General features: G+C 47.9%; 1 protein-coding gene across 4 annotated transcripts in view; it reads right to left on the minus strand.

Moving 5' to 3' along the window:
* Nucleotides 1-4,564, minus strand: part of ADRA2B (adrenoceptor alpha 2B) — a 28,597-nt gene extending 24,033 nt beyond the window's left edge. For 3 of the 4 annotated variants that reach the window (XM_081921332.1, XM_081921334.1, XM_081921333.1), the window contains exon 1: nt 1,964-4,564. In XM_081921332.1, coding sequence (XP_081777458.1) covers nt 2,529-3,860 — 1,332 coding nt within the window. In that variant the 5' untranslated portion in view covers nt 3,861-4,564 and the 3' untranslated portion in view covers nt 1,964-2,528. Of the gene's footprint in view, nt 1-511 lie in introns of those variants that run through there. The other variant, XM_081921335.1, reaches the window with a different exon arrangement.
* Between the last annotated feature and the right edge of the window lie 11,945 nt (nt 4,565-16,509).

Genomic DNA, 16,509 nt, shown 5'->3' on the forward strand with positions numbered 1-16,509 from the left:
AGCAGGCCAGCGCGAAGTGATGCTTGGGAGGACAAAAAAACATTGTTTCACATATATGCTTTTTAACTGGTATCAACTTCCCAGGACTAGACCCAGGGCATAGTGGGCAGCCTTAAAAGAGGATTAGATAACTTCATGAGAATAAGGCTATATTCTGCCTCCATTATCAGAGGTAAGATGCTTCTGAATAAAGCTTAAAGCTGAGACTCACTCTTGTTCTGCTTGCAGGCTTCCCATAGGCATCTGTGCACCAGCTACTGTGAAAATGGAATCCTGGACTAGATAGGCTCTTGGCTGTGTGGGAGAAGAGGGAGAAGGCCGCCTTTATGATGGAGTCTGCTGTGATCCACACATGCATCCACTAACCAAAGTTGATGAACCTGTGGCCATCCTGAGTTTGTTGGCCTCCAGTTCCCAGGAGCCTGGATAATGGAGAGCCAACAAACTCTGAAAGACAACAAGTTTTCCAAAAACCTGCTCCAAACTCAAAGAAAATATATTCTTTCCCCCCAAAAAAGCACTTTGTTCTTTTCTCATACATATAGCAGCTTTCATTAAGCGATCAACTAAAACTCATAAGTTAATCAACTATGATTTCTTTAACTGGGGGGCAGTAAGTCAAAGGCTTCCATTCAATGCTGCAGTCCTTGGGGGTGTAGGTCTGCATCCAACTAACTACTACTCAGTGTAGACCCATTGAAATTAATAGACCTAAGTTAGACATGCCAATTAATTTCAATAGGACTACTACAAACCCATACCAACAAAACTGGACTTTATGCTGCTGCGGGAACCCTCCTCTTCTGCCCACCTCCACGTGTGAATGCGTTTCCTCCTTCCACATTAACACAGCTCAGGCCAATTTTGCACACCTGAACCCCTCCTCCAAGCATAGTAACCTAGCTGCCAAATTTTCAAAGGGCCACTTCAGCTGTGCCTTCAATAGCCCTTTAAAGTGTGTGCAATAGGCAGCCTATAGCTCAGGGGGACTTTGTCTGTTGATTTCTACAGATCAAGCTGCCCTTGAAGGTCAAAACACAGACCAGACTGGAGTTTTCTTCTTAGTCAGTTGCCAACCCAAAACAGTAGCAAAAAGCATCTGGTGTCTTAGAGGACTTTGCTTTCCTGATTTAGAAGCCAGTGCCTACCCTTCCATGCACATGTTCCATGGGAAGAATTTGGAATCAGAGTTGGGAGAGACCCCAAGGATCATCTAGTCCAACCACCTTCAATGCAGAAATATTTGACGTTATCTGCGAGGACTCCAGAAATCAAAGGAATAGGAAACACAATAAAAACAACCCAGGTTGCTACTTTGCTGCTGCTATTTTTAAACAGGGCTGCTTTTGTGCTTTTAGCAGCAGCTTAACTTGCATAAATGTAACAGCTGAAGTTTTTCTTGATGTGGAACTGAAAGAGCTACAAAAGCTTGCCTTTCTAAATTTCTCCAAATCATTTTGCCTTTAAAGGCACAGGAGAAGAGCTGATTTTTAGAAGTTAACAACCCTACCATGTCAAAAAGCACCGTCCAGGGAATTTCCCAATAGCTGGTTGCAATCAAATACAACAAACATCAACATTTGGCTCAAATCACCCTTTTAAAAAAAATCAGACCATTTTAACCACCAACTTTTGCTTCCAACCCTGCCTGCGCTGTGCCTTTAAGAGCCGCATTTCAATGTGCAGACGTTCGCAAGCAACACTATTTCCATGCCCGACACCTTTTTACAAATTTTCTGTCAAAGGCACAGGAGCAGTCCCATCCATTTTATTTTGGCCAGTTGGCAACCTGATTATCATGCCTTCATAGCTGCCAACATGCCCCTGAAAGAGAATTTTCAGTCCTAGATTCCTGAGCAGAGAAATAGACACTTTGCAGATTTCTTCTGAAGCATGTTCAACATTTACAGATATAAATGGATTAGTTTTAGGCTGTTTAACTGATTACTTTTTTGTGGCTTACCTGGATGGCACAGGAGGCTGCCAAGTGGTCAGGAGGTGAGGAAATTTGCCAAGGTTGTTCCTTTGCCTTGACAGCATCTTAGTCTGCAGGAATCGCACAGGAAGCTTTTTGCAGCATGGAGACAAAAACATTATCACCTACTAATCCCTGCAGATCAAGCTGCTGTTAAAGGCACAGCAACAGGGGTAGTTTGCAAAGCTGGCAACCCTTGAGCACACTCTCATTCAGCCACAGGATTTAGGGGGGAAAGGTTCCTTTGACCCAACTAATCAGAAGATATTTGGCATTGGCACATAATCTTTCGGTGAAAAAAAAATATGTTGGCGGAACATATGGGTGTGGGTCTGCATTATACACACACAGACAGAGATAGCTGAACTAAAATCGACTGCCTGAAAAGCCAGTTTCTATCCAGCACTCACCTCACTCCCCTTTCTACAAACACAAAAGCCAACAAATAAATATATTTTTCTTTCTTTAGTTTAAATAGCATGATGAGTTCCGTTTCCACAAGGGTCCCCATGCACTCTGAATTGCTTGCTTGCTTGCCCTCACCCAGCCTCTCTTACCAGGCAGTCTGAGTCCACTGCCTGCAGAGAATCTTCCTAAAAGCCTTACGAAAGTCCTGATTGAAGATGGTGTATATGACAGGGTTCAAGGAGCTGTTGCAGTAGCCAATCCAGAAGAAAAACTTAAAGGTGCTATCTGGGATTGGACAGTGCTCTGGGGGACAGATGGCCCGGAGGCTGTAGAGGAAGAAGAAAGGGAACCAACAGATGACAAAGACCCCGATCACCACAGCCAGGACAAAGGTGAACCTCTTCTCCCGGTTGAGGTGTGTCTTCCTCTTCCAGGGGTTGGCACTGAGGGTCTTCACCCTTCTCACCAGCAGGACCTCCCCTCTCGCAGTGGCCAAGGTGTCCATGCCCTGAGGGGAGTTCTGGGGGGGTCCATTGCCCCGCTTGATGCTGCTGGGGGGAAAGCACTCTGAAGATGGCTTCTTCTCAGGCAGGGACTGAGAAGGGCTGGTGGCAGTTGCTGGCTCTGGGTCTTTCTCCTCCTGGCTTACAAGAGAAAACTTCTCAGTAGAGAGGCCATGGGTCTCTGGCTGGTCACTTTCCTGAGTGGGTACCTGGTGTCCATTTGGCTCCCCTTCTCCCTGAGGCTTGGATTGGTCCTGCTTGGGAGAGGTTTCGACAGATGGAGCGGCGATGATTTGGGGCACCCCTTCTTCTGCCTTTGTCTTGGGCTTCTTAGCTTGATTCCTCTGCTTGTTTCGACGCTTGGCTATGAAGTAGATCCTAATATACACCAAGATCATAATGACGCAGGGGGCAAAGAACGAGCAGGTGCTGGAGGAGAGGATGTACCAGGGCTCCTCATTCAGCTCACACCTCCTTGCGTCCTCTTTGGCATTGTTTGGGTTCTCATTGAGGACCAGCGGAGGCAAGGAGATGACGGCCGCAATCAGCCACACCACAAGGATGGTGCACTTGATTCTCCGTGGCGTCCTCTTGGAGTTGTACTCAATGGCTCTGCTCACCGACCAGTACCGGTCCAGACTGATGGCACAGAGATGCACGATGGAGGCTGTGCAGAAGAGAACATCCAAGGCCAGGTAGGCTTTACACCATGTCCTGCTGAAATACCAGTAGCCCATCAACTCATTGGCAAGAGAGAAGGGGATGATGAGGGTGGCCACTAGGATGTCTGCGGCCGCAAGGGACACCAGGAAAAGGTTCTGTGGGGCTTTCAGAGACCTGCTGGTCAGCACAGCAATGATCACCAGAATGTTGCCAAAGATAGTGAAGATGATGAGGAAGGTGGTGACAGCTGCAATGGCGGCGGTGGCTTGGATATTGTAGCCGTCATGACCGCCCATGGTAGCCATGATCATTTAGAAGGAGTGGCCCTACAGGTCCAGGTGGGGTGTGGGGCCCACCTTCTCAGTTTCACATGTGCCTGAGGGTCTACAGATCAGAAGCCCCCCATTGTTACCTGAGTCAGAGGAGCAGCAGCAGTTCAGGGAGAGAGTTGCCAGGGCAGAGTTGCCGGTACTTCTTCCATACTGGGATTCTTCCAGCCGGAGCATCGGCTTCTCTTGCTGTAATGCTAAACTGCTCTGGATGCTAATTCTTTGCTAATTCACAGCACCACTCCCTCCAGTCCACAATAGCGATCTCTCTCGCCTTCTCTCCCTCTCCGGGTCATTTGCTTCTTTCCTCCAATGCCCAGGCACTTCTGATCACCGTAGCACTGTTGGCTCGGAATAACCCAAGAAGTTTTATTCCTTCTCTTCCTCTTCGCTGCTGGAAAAGTTGAGAGATCTGTGCAGCCTGGCGACTGAACTGCGCTCTGCTTCTCTCTCTCTCTCTCTCTTTGCTTGACGTGGACAGACCAAGCCTCCCAGTGCCTTTTGAAACGAGCTGCAGGAGGAGTTGGGTTTTTCTCTCCACGAGGAATCTCTGACATGTGATGTCATGCAGTCTTTCAGCTTTTTGTCGGGCTCCAGGAGGGGAGAGAAAGGAATCAAGAGAGGGGTGTGCAGAACATGCAAACATACACACATACAATCACAATCTAGCAGCCGCCAGGACTGCCTGGCTTCTCCAAGAGCCACTCACCTCCTTTCAACTGAGTCCCTCCAGCTACTCAGCTGACTCTTCTGTCTTTGTCCAGCCTCCTGCCAGGAGAGCTCACCATGGCCTGCGAGTGTGTTTTTTACAATGCAGGTTGCTCTGTAACTAAATTACTCTGATAGCTGCTGTGTATATGATGACTCAGACCAGCCAGCTTTCCATCTGAGCCCTGCTGCGTTTCATCTACCCTTCTGGAAACTTTGATATGGGGAGATCTGGACTTTGAAGAACTGCAGCACTGGGTTGTTTAATAATAATTATTATTATCTAAAGAAACAAAAACAGAGAGAGCAGGAAGGATGCTCTTTACAAAACAGGGCGAGAATTTAGTACAATGCTTCTCAAGTAAATGGCCATCTACTTTTGCAATTATAATACAGATTTCAATGGAACTTGTAACCTGTGGACCACCACAGAGCCCAGTCCAGCCAATGATAAGGACTTCTAAGATTAATTGGGGGGGGGGGTTCAAGCTCTTCAGACCCCCAGCTGCTGGCTTACCTCACACCTCCTCTCTGCACATTCTCTATTCCTGCTCTGATATTGGAAAGGAGCCAGGAAGGCAGAACTGTCTTGGAGAAGAGGAGGTCCCTAGGAATGGAGGCATTGGGGATGGCAAGGGGGATGGAGGGAGGGCCAAGGGGAGCAGGAGTCTTGGGGAAGAAGAGTGGGAAACATAGGAGCCAACTACAGGGGCCAAGGGGTCTTGCCCCCCCAAAAATATTTGATGCTCTCCCCAAAGTTGATGGGCATTGTCATTCAAATGGTATGTGTGCACCATGTCATGTGATCGATTATGTGGGGCAGGGCTTATCTCCCCCCCCCATTTTGTTCAAGTTGGCCCCCCTGGTGAGCACAGGCAATAGCCCCGTGAAAAGAAGGGGAGAAGAAGTCCAGAGAGAAGAGTCTAGGGTAACAATGTACACATCATCACAAAAACAGGGGCAGTGGGGATATGGATTTATATGTATTTATATGTATAGAGGCTGATTTAGAAATAATAATAGAAATTAATGTTACCAGGGACTGGGTGACCTGTGCACCTGCTCAGCCTGATGCTGCTGAGCAATTTCAAGGTCTCCCTTCTTATGAATTGTTAACATGATACCAGACAGATATTCAAATAAAACACAGAGCAGCAAACTCCAGACTTGTGTAATCTATTTTGCCTTAGGGTTGCCATACATCCAGGTTTCCCCGGACATGCCCTCTTTTGGGGGGCTGACATGGCCATCCGGGCAGATTTTTGCATTTTAAAGGAAATATTTGGTTGGGGGGGGTTGGTTTCTTTGGGGGGGAGTGGCATTTCCTGTGCCCTGGAAATGGATGTGCCGTGTGGAGCAGTCACTTTGGCCACAGGAGAGCATGCGGAGGCCATGGCATGCAGAGCATCCATTGGAAAGGGGAGAGCCATTGGAAGATCAGATACGGTAGGGTCGGGGGGTTGTCGGCAGCTATGCCATGCAGAGCTGCTCCCAGCCCATGCCGCCAATGCAGGATGTCGGGCAGGCAAGCGCCAGAGCCCAGAATGCCAGGGCAGGCAGAGGGTGGGTGAGTGCTGCCCTCCACTGCCCCCGAGCTGTGTGACCTGTCACTGGTGCCTGCCTCACATCTCCTGGGGTGCCAGTGGCTCCTCCGTCGACATCCGCCCATTGATGCGCAGGAAGCTCCCAGGCTTGCATGGGTGGCGAAAGCCACCCAGTATCAACTCAGCAGGTGGGAGTGCCACACTGTTGCCGGGTCTCTTGCGTCCTGTTCCTGGGTGGGTGCAAGCTCCGGTCAACATGTGGGGCCTCTCTCTCTGCTGGGCAAGGCATGCCGGGTCCCTCGGTGGTGGGCACAGCCCCATCCACCACCCAAGCTCTCTTGGGCGCATCGGCTAAACAGAGGGAAACTCTGGAGGCCCACAGGGGGACGGTGGCCAGACAAGGCATGGGCGGTCATCCAGCATCTTACCCACGATCGGGGGGGGGGGGTCGAGCAGTCCATGTTTCCCGCCACTTTGCGCGCCACGGCTGCTGCCAGCCCGGGCCAGGAAAGAGGTGTGTGGGCCTGGTGGTGACACTGGCGGCAGGCTGGCGGCAGAGTGCAGTGGAGACCAAAAATGGCAATGCCTACTATTACTACTATTTTTCTTCCTCCCACCTGCAAATGTGTCTGGTTTTTTTGCTTTTTGAACCCTGATTTTGCCTTTTTGCTAGAACGCATAGGATCAGCTAGAGCCAAATGCAAAGTGAATATAAACCTGAATATAGAAGAGCAAACCAGTAACTCACTTACTTCTCTAAGCAAAGCTGCAGGAATACTGGTCAATGCCTGGTCACAGGTAGCCAATAATACTCGTATTTTACAGGTGAGGGAACACCAAGGATGATAAGAGACCTAGTGGGTTCAAAGCACATGATGTTGGCTTTCTTTGCAATTTCCCTTGCCATTGTTAAACTGTTGGCAGACATAAAGCTTTGCCGAAATACCGGAAATCAGCTAGCGAACTAATAATAATTTATTTATTTTATGGCATTTATATCCTCCAAGGAAACATACATGGCTCTCCCCATCGTCATTTAGGGCCTATCCACACTTCCTCTTGTCTTGCTACTTTCCTCTGAGGAAAACAGCTCTTTAGTGCTCAATTGGAGCAAACAGCAATTCAGGTTTTCCATGGATTGATGTTTGCTCCACTTTGGAGCTAAAGTTTCCCTGGGAAATGAGTGGGGAAAGGTGAAACCTCTCAGACTTGCTCTTTGTAGGCACAGGACAAGCAGAAGTATGGATGAGCCCTCAGTCCCTGTGAATTAGGTTAGTCTGAGAGGCAGTGACTGGCCCAAGGTTGTCTAGCGAGCTTCATGGCTGAGTGGCGATTTGAACCCTGCTCTCCCAGGTCCTTGTCAAACTCTCTAATCACTACCCACACTGCCTCTAGATGCCAATCTACCTACTCCTTCAAACAGAGGGCTGTCCTCTGTGATGTAGGACACCTGGCCAGCCTAGAAGGGACTGAGGCAAAGAGTGAGAGTAGATCTCCAGAACCTGTGGAACAAGGAAGTCTGAAATCCACAAACTAACTTGATGGACACTGCAGGAGGCCTCACATTTTGTTTTCGTGTTCCCTTTAATTGCTTACTCTAGTTACAAATGTGCCCCTAGAAGCATACAAATCCTGTGAAATGTAACCATGGGGGGGGGGGGATGTTGAATTTTTCATGTTTGCTTCTTCACTGCACAACATTTGTACATGTGAGGAGGAGGCTGGACTGATAAGAGCAATTAAACTGTTGAAAATACACAAGGCAAATAGATTCCTGTGCACTCTCTCTGAGTTGGTGGATATCAAACACACAATAGAGGGGGATGTTTATTTACATAGCAGATATCACAATTTTTCAGCAGTGAGGGAAGAAGCAAGCGACTCGACTCCTCTTCCTACCTCACAGTGAGTTATAAAGAGAATTGGAAATTACCTGAGCCCACAACCTCTAGATACAGCTCAGCATTATTCTGCCAGGCTCAACCTTTTCGTCAGAGCCACTTTCTCCTCCATCAAGCAGAAAGGAAGTGTTTGGGGAACAGCAGAAATATGGTAATAATAATCATTAAAGGTCCCCAGGGATACTGAAGCCTGTTTGTGCTAAGTGCTGTAAAGTGCAGACGCTGAAAGGCAGACAGTCTCTGCCCCAGACAGCTTACAATTATAAATGGAGCCAAGAGGACAGGGAAGGCCGAAGAAAGGGAAAGGAGGAGCTGGGAGGCTGGCGGTCGCAAAATTGATAAAGTAACCACTCGTCTCCCAGACCCAAATCCTCTTCATCTCACCACATTGCCTCATATTTTGGAGACAGAGAATTCGAAGAGGTAAATTCCCATCCATTATTGGCTTTCAAACAGATTGGAGCGCAGTGCCTGTCTTTTGCAGAAACAACAAGGTTTAAATACTTCCATTAAGAAGCTGTTAGGATGCTTGACTGCCAACTCTTATGCCTCCGCCTTCCTCGTCAGGAACACACTGTTTGCCTCACAGCCAAAGGGGCTCGCTTAGAGTTAAAGGAAGTTTGCTCCCCAAAATTCTCCTCATAATTCTCTTCCACAAATGTAAAATGTGAAATATTATTCCCATTATTCTCTGGATATTTGATTGCAACACAATTAAAAATAAAACAAGTAAAGACATTTAAAGCATTAGGAACATCTAAAAGCATTTTTAAACCATCACATAGCCTCACCAAGGTGGCAGGGAACATCATCTTTCAGCCACCCAATGCCTAGGTGAACAGGCATGTTTTAAAATTCTTCTGAAACTTTAATAGTGAGGGAGACCGGCACGCCTTGCCAGGGAGAGAACTCCACAAATGGGGAACCACCACCCACAAGGCCCTGTCATGGATTAACCCCAGCAAGGGCACTACCAACATGTAGTGACATTTAATAATTTTAAAGTGGGCAAGAAATGTTGGATTTCAATACAGTGGTACCTCGGGTTACATACACTTCAGGTTTCATACGCTTCAGGTTACAGACTCCGCTAACCCAGAAATAATACCTCGGGTTAAGAACTTTGCTTCAGGATGAGAACAGAAATCATGCGGCGGCGGCGCAGTGGCAGCAGGAGGCCCCATTAGCAAAAGTGGTGCTTTAGGTTAAGAAAAGTTTCAGGTTAAGAACAGACCTCCAGAACGAATTAAGTACTTAACCTGAGGTACCACTGTATATGATTACGGTGGCGAGACTGTTGTATACACAAAGATGGAAAGACTCATTATTGTCAGCAATGGAAGAATGGTTGTTAAAATTAACGGGCTTAGCTGAGATGACAAAATTGACATGCTAACAATGACCTTTCTCTGATTAAACATTTACTAAAGACTGGAAACCTCTGATAGAAAAAGAAAAAGAAAAAGAAACAATGACATGGATTTGGGATTGATGTTCTCTCCTTTTCCTCTATGTTTTTATTTTATTCAGATTAATCTTGGATAAAAAAGATATTTGGTATTGTTTTGTAGTTCTCTTTATAAACTCTAATAAAATTTATTCAAAAAAAGAATTGATTCCACTTGACAGATAACATACGACGACATTCAGTATTTGACAGGTTATGCTGCTTCAGATTTGATGCATCAGAAAATAAGCAAAAGATGCCAAACAAGTCTATGGTCCTTTTCAGGTGCTTAATATTACTGACTAATCCCAAATGCCCGAAAAGGGATCGAAGCACAATTTAAAAGCACCAAGGTACAAATCACATGAAGAAATTTGCAGCTATTAATTTCAAGCTCTAAAGTGCTCCACATTATTTATTTATTAAAGTTCTATGCTTCCCTTCATCTACCCCTTTGCAATGAACAGACCACACGCAGTTATGTAAGTTTAAAATGAATTAATTACAAAACATTCCAAAGGGCAGATTCATGCATTTATCCAAGCAGCAGCAAGGAGAACACAGGCAGAATACTATTTGGTAGAAAGATAGCTTCAAGCACTTGTCTAAGCTTGCTGCTTCTTAGATACGTCTTCCTTGGTCAGTTACGTGGCAGCTTCACTTCCTCCCTCACAGAGAAGACAAGGTGTGACCTAGTTGAGTCTAGATCTCTCCCCCTTCATGCGCTAACAAGCACTCAAGCATAGTTACGGTATTTTTGACCATTGAGGCGTTCTCAAAGCAAAGGAAGGATTGAACTCTGATTAATAAGAATACACACAGAGGCTTGAACCAGCAAGACTCTGGGAAGGGTGCGTATAATAATCTCTCTCTGTCTCTCCACCCCTTGGCCCAGGTCGTTTTTATTCACAAAAGAACTTTTACAGAGTGTTTGTAAGAACCAATCAGATGACTTCTGAGCATTTCAACAAACCCCATGTGGGGACAAAGTTAAACTACAAACACTAGTTAGGCATGCATACTTTGGGGTAAATGAATGAAAACTACAAAGGAATGCATTCAGCAAACCCGGAGGTCATAAACAATCAATACACATGATAAGAAGGATGGCCAGGAGGACAGCGATCATTATCACCTTTATGTGAAACCTGTTTCCTGGCCCTAAGATTAACATCCTAAGATGAACATATCAGAAAAGCTACATCAGAGAAGATTGCCCACTATCTTTATGGCCCAGGATGCTTGCCTGGCAAAGCAACTGGGCTGTGTACGTGACTTGTCAAGCAAGAGAAATGGGCAGTAGAGGAAATGGCCAGAGGTGCAGAGGGTTGTGGGATTTGGTCAGAATTTATTGTCACTGTATCAAACCCAGTCAACACAATGCATTCATGGTGGACACAATGGCTTGATGCATATTTTATAATTCCTCATAGTAATCCCACCTGACCCCACACTCTGGATATTTGCACTCCTACAGACCAGGGCCCTCTTAAGCATACCTGGCGCTGTGGTGCAAAGCTCCCTCCACCCTGCTTGCCAGAGGTTTTTTGGGGAGGGTGGCGCTGCCAGCGGGGCTGGAGGAGGCGGACAGCGGCTGGAGGGCGGCTCCTCCAGCGGGGAAGAAGTTCCTACCTCCCGGCTCAGCTGGCCACTTCGTGCCACAGTGGCCACGGCAGACGGAGGCTCCGGGCGTGGCGATGCTTCAGCGCAGCATGGCGGAGGCGAGGGAGGGCGGAGAGCTGATGCCGGGAGGTGCCGTGTCCAGCCTCCGCCTCTTTCCTGGTGCCCTCCAGAACTTGGCACCCTGGCGCCCCGCGCCACAAGCCTCTATGGGTAAGACACCCCTGTGTTTGACTGCTACCTCCCACAATCCTGAGGAAATAACATGGAGAGAAGCAGACGAGAAGAACAATTCCTAATTTGCCCAGGTCCTTTGGCCTACGGCTGCCAGTACCTTTGGCTATTGGCCATGCTAACTGGAGATGATGGGAGCTGTAGCGCAGAGCATCAGGTTGGGGAAGGCTGGCCTATCCAATCTGGTCAGCGAGAGACGACAACACTACTCTCCCAGTATGCAAAATGGCAATGCCATACTCTAGGCAGGAGTCCAGCCCCTGCAGAGCTCTGTTGCGGGCAATCTACAGCGGGGCAGGGGGCGGGTTAGTGGGGGCACTGCCACCGCCAGGCCAGTTGGTTTCTATTCATGGAACTGGGAGAGGTAAGCCTCTCCTTTGCCCCATGGAGATAACACTGCAATCCTACGCATGTCTACTCAGAGGTAAGCCAGCCCCCAGCCCACCCCCGAGTTCAATGGGACTTACTCTCAGGTCAGGTTAAAAACTGAACTGTATTGGGCCCTGCCCTGTAGCGTAATAGGAATCCCTTGTTCTTTGGTGTGCATTTTTCAGGTTTATATTTCACCCTCAAGGAGCAAAGAACAACTTCAAAAGAAATGATGGAGAAGACAGTGGGCCAACCTTGACAATGCCTCCACCCCTCCCTCTGGATCCCAACATATTTAAAAAGGAAAAAAGCAACCCAGGAGATCCTCATCACAAATCTATGTGGCCTATGACTGTGGTAAAATATCAGATATAACTTGTTTTTAAAAGAAAAGTTTATGTGGAGATGGGCTGGGAAGAATGGCCCAGGAGCGCCCTCTGCTGGCTGAGGAGTTCACTAGCCAGAATGAGTGCCAAAGCACTTCATGCATGTACAGTGGTACCTCGGGTTACATACGCTTCAGGTTACAGACTCCGCTAACCCAGAAATAGTGCTTCAGATTAAGAACTTTGCTTCAGGATAAGAACAGAAATTGGGCTCCGGTGGCACAGCAGCAGTGGGAGGCCCCATTAGCTAAAGTGGTGCTTCAGGTTAAGAACAGTTTCAGGTTAAGAACGGACCTCCAGAACGAATTATCGTAAGTTCTTAACTCGAGGTACCACTGTACCTCTCTATATGCTCCCTTTCAGCACCACCACCACTCAATTTGTGGGAGGGCTGGTTAACCTTTTCCCCACCAGGTGCTTTTAATGCTTCAAATTACCCCCCTAGACTCCTTTTCTGTCTTTGATAGGGAGGAATATGGGACTTCTGTCTGCCTCTGTGTAGGGTAGAAGAGAGGGGAATAGATATCAGAAGCAGTGAAAGGGGGGGGGGATATGCAACCCTTCCTGTTCCCCTGCCCCTCCCTCCACTCTAGATTCCAACTTTGGAGGAGGGGGGAGACATTAATTGAAAATAAGAAAAAGAAATTCACACATGCCACGTGTGGTTTGAGCATGAGGGGGAAACTCAAAATGGCTCCCTCCCCAACGACCGTTTTTGTGCCTGAGGTGTATGACAAGACGGCATCTCCCTCTTGCTCCACATAAGTTGGCAGCTGAATGTCTTCCACTGAAACTCTGGGCAGGAGGCTCTCAGATGTGCCAGACAGGCTTCATGGCGCACACAGCTGTTCTCCACCATGTCTCTTTTCCCTCCCCCATTTGCTGCCTGAAGTGTCTGCTTCACTCTGCCTAATGATGGAGCCCACCTTGAATTCATGCCACACAGAGCTGGCTCTAGGTTTGAGGGAACCCTCAGCAAGTGTCCTCTGGGGGTGTCCCCTTCTACACTGGCAATCCCCTTAGGGGAAGGTTACCAGATTTTTTTCAAAGAATCCGGGGACACTTTTTTTTAAAAAAAGAAAGAGGGGGGGAAGTTGTTTTTTAAAAGAGAAGTAATATCTTCTCTTCTGTGGTCTCTTCTGTCGCACGGCCTTCCTCTGGGCCCCAGCCTGCTCTCTTGGAGTGCTAGCTGCCATGGAGTAGGCTCAGGTTGGGCCTGGGCTTGGCCACATGTCCTTGCCCTCCCATCTCTCCTCCTGAGCAGCAGCAGCGGCGCGGCAAGGTCGGGGCTCCCCTCTTTTTTCTCCTTCCTCTTTCTCTCTCTTCCTTCTCCTCTCCTCCTCCTCTCTGCATCGGCTCTGGGGCTTTCCTGGCCCCAGAGTGCCACTGGGCAGTTGGCCGGGTGCTCTTGCCCCTGGCTCGATTTGGGTCATGGGAGGGGGTCAGCGGTCCCCCCAGTTGATGCATCCCCGGTTCCCCCTCAGAAGTGGCAATCTCAGCAGCCCAGAGCCAGCCTGGTAGCGCAGTTGGCTCTGGCTGGCTTCAGAAGCTGCTCGCTGCCGTGGCACCCACCATTTTGCCTTGCTGGAAGTCCCCATGTGATGTGTCTTGTGCCATTGAACCAATCACGCAACATTCATTCCCTACTAATAAATCTACAACACTTAAAATATAAATCTGGGGACATTAAATGAAATCCGGGAATGGATTTTCTCCAGGGACAGATTTGTAAATCTGGGAACTGTTCCTGGGAAGTCTGGTAACCATACCTTAGGGGACTAGTACTGGCAGCAGCCATGCTGGAGGTTGGTAACAGCTGCCCACCATTTTAATTACCCTAAATGTCGCTGATGCACAGGGCATTGTGGGCAATTAAAATGGACGCCTCTCAGATCCCAGGCACTAGAACCCTGCCCACCACCCAAGGATGCTGACTCCCCAAGGAAGATGGATTGTCCTGTGTGAGCCTCACTGAAAACAAATTCAGTTACTCTGTCCACTAAATCCACCCTCTTCTGTCCTTGCTCTGTGAACCAGTCAAAAAAGAGCATTTGACTTGAATGGAGAAGACCCAGGTGTTCAAATCTCCATTCCGCTATGATGATCAATGAACAACTTTTGGAGCCAATCACTCTCTCATATCCTAACATTATTGTAAGGATAACACCCAGATGTGGTCCTACCACTAGGCAGAGGGAGTCAGCTGCCTCGGGCAGCAAATGCAAGAGCAGCACCAGAAGCCTCCCAATCATTTCTCCAGGGCCCCCTAAACCTGTTGATGGAAGATGTTATTCCGATACCAATGTTGGTAGTGGAATTCAGCTGCTGGTCCAATTGGATCCTGTACATAGAATTGGGGGGTTGGCACCATCTTGTCCTTTGCCTCAGGCAGCTAAATGTGGCAAACATTAAAAGAATATCCATATATGCCCACCATCACTGGAGTGTCCACTTACGCATCACCTAAAGAGAGGATGAACGAGGACAGATTTGCATAGAAGTTGCATTTGCTATGCTTAGATGCAAATTTAGAAATAATTACTATAATTTAAACCTCATCAGTGGGGAACAGTGACTCAGTGAACTTATCTGCTGTTACATGCTAACTATCGCTGGGCCCCTCCTCCAAAGCTCTCTCTCCAGGCTCATGGCTCTTTACCATCCTTCAAACAGCACGGACACCCTCTCCCCACCCCCACCCCAGCCACACTGCCATTTGACATTCCTTCCAATTCAGCAGTAAACTGCTGGTTTTCCTGTGGAAAGCGGTAGGACAAAACACCCAGCCTCTTGGACCCCTGACTAGAAACCACAGGACAAATGGATGTGTGCGGGCGCACACACTTTGGCAGGGAAGCAATACTGCTCGGCAGACTCACAGTTGTTTGCAAAACTGTACTCAAAGAACACTGTTCATGAACGGCTCCTCAGCAAACTGCAGGAACAGTCCCAAGCTTCAGCTGGACTCACACTGGACAGCCATCTGTTGCAGCTGCTCTGGATCTCTTGCCCCACTCTTCAGAGAGTGGGGCGGTTTTTAATTTTAAATTGTTGTAACCCATCCTGGGACCTGCTGGCAAAGGGCAAGTGATAAATTTACTAATACTACATGGCCAGCAAGCAGTGGTGGCTGGTGCCTATTGGGACTGTTAGGGCAGACGGCAGGGAGCCCAGCAGCAGGTGGCGCCAGAGCCAACTCCTCCTACTTTTGTCACCCACCCCTTTCCTTCCTGCCGAGTTCCACAAGGTGCTACACTGAGACAGAGGAAGAAGAGGGAGCTCACAACCAGTGCTGCCCCCTGGCCAAGGTGAAAAGGCAAGCAGGTCAGGTCTGGCTGAGGGCAGACTGAGGTTGATGGAGCTATCTACCCACATGGACCAGCTTCTATTGCCTACAAGGCTCCCTCTAACTCTGCTTGGAAGGTGCTGCACACACATTTGCTGAGGCTACACAGAAATGTTGATCTCAAGAGAATGGCCTCTGTGACACATGGACCTCACCCTCATCCAGGCATTGCTACACTGAGGAGAATGGTTGCCAAGAAGGGGCAAGGCAGCAAAACCAGGGCAAGCAAACCGACCAGTAAGTCCATCCAGCTTCCAATAAAAGCATCACTTCTGACACAGCTCCAGTGCACTCCTCTGAGAGCCCCAAACTGCACACAAGGCAAGTCTAATGTTTCTGGTAAAGTGGGAAAGGGATGTAGTGGCAGCAGCAAATAATCACTAGCAGGTAACTTGCTCCTTTCTCTGCAGATCATGGTTTGATGCCACAGACTTCACTCAACACCTCCAACCCAGGCACTACCTGGAGGACCTCGGTAAAGAGCTACAGGTGGCAACAGAGCATTCTCCCCAGCAGACTCCAAAAGTGTGAATTTTGAAGGACAGCTGTGTTTTGGTTTGCATATTGCTTCAAAAATGTTCATTCAGTAGAGTTGCCTTTAAATGCCAACTGAATCAAATTTCTTTCCTCCACCCCATATTCACTTTGTATCAGTCTTCTGCCAATGTGGAGATGTCCTATATGTAGCACTTAGGTATTTTCTAGATTGGCTCCTCTCCTATACAGCACCCCCTATTTGCAACCAAGTGGAGAGGCCCACAGTGGCCGATGGTGCGATATGCAGCAAGAGGCACTCTCTACAGTGGCACTCTGACTGTGGAATACACAGATTTGATTGATGCCAACCCTTATGGGTTTTAGGCCTCTGGTACAGACATATTTATTTATTTAGAGATTTGATTAAGTTGTCTGTAAATGCTTTGTCACTCCCATGGTGCTGTGATGCAATATGGCATGATTGTCAGATTTCACTTATTTTTATTATGTACTCTATTTTTTCATTGTATCTTGATCTTGAATTGATTTTAATAAACGGTGTTCAACACAACACTGGAGAATACTTAGGTTTATTTTCT

The sequence above is a fragment of the Podarcis melisellensis genome (genome assembly GCF_964234715.1).
Source record: "Podarcis melisellensis genome assembly, chromosome: 8".
In the NCBI taxonomy this organism is placed as follows: Eukaryota; Metazoa; Chordata; class Lepidosauria; order Squamata; family Lacertidae; genus Podarcis; species Podarcis melisellensis.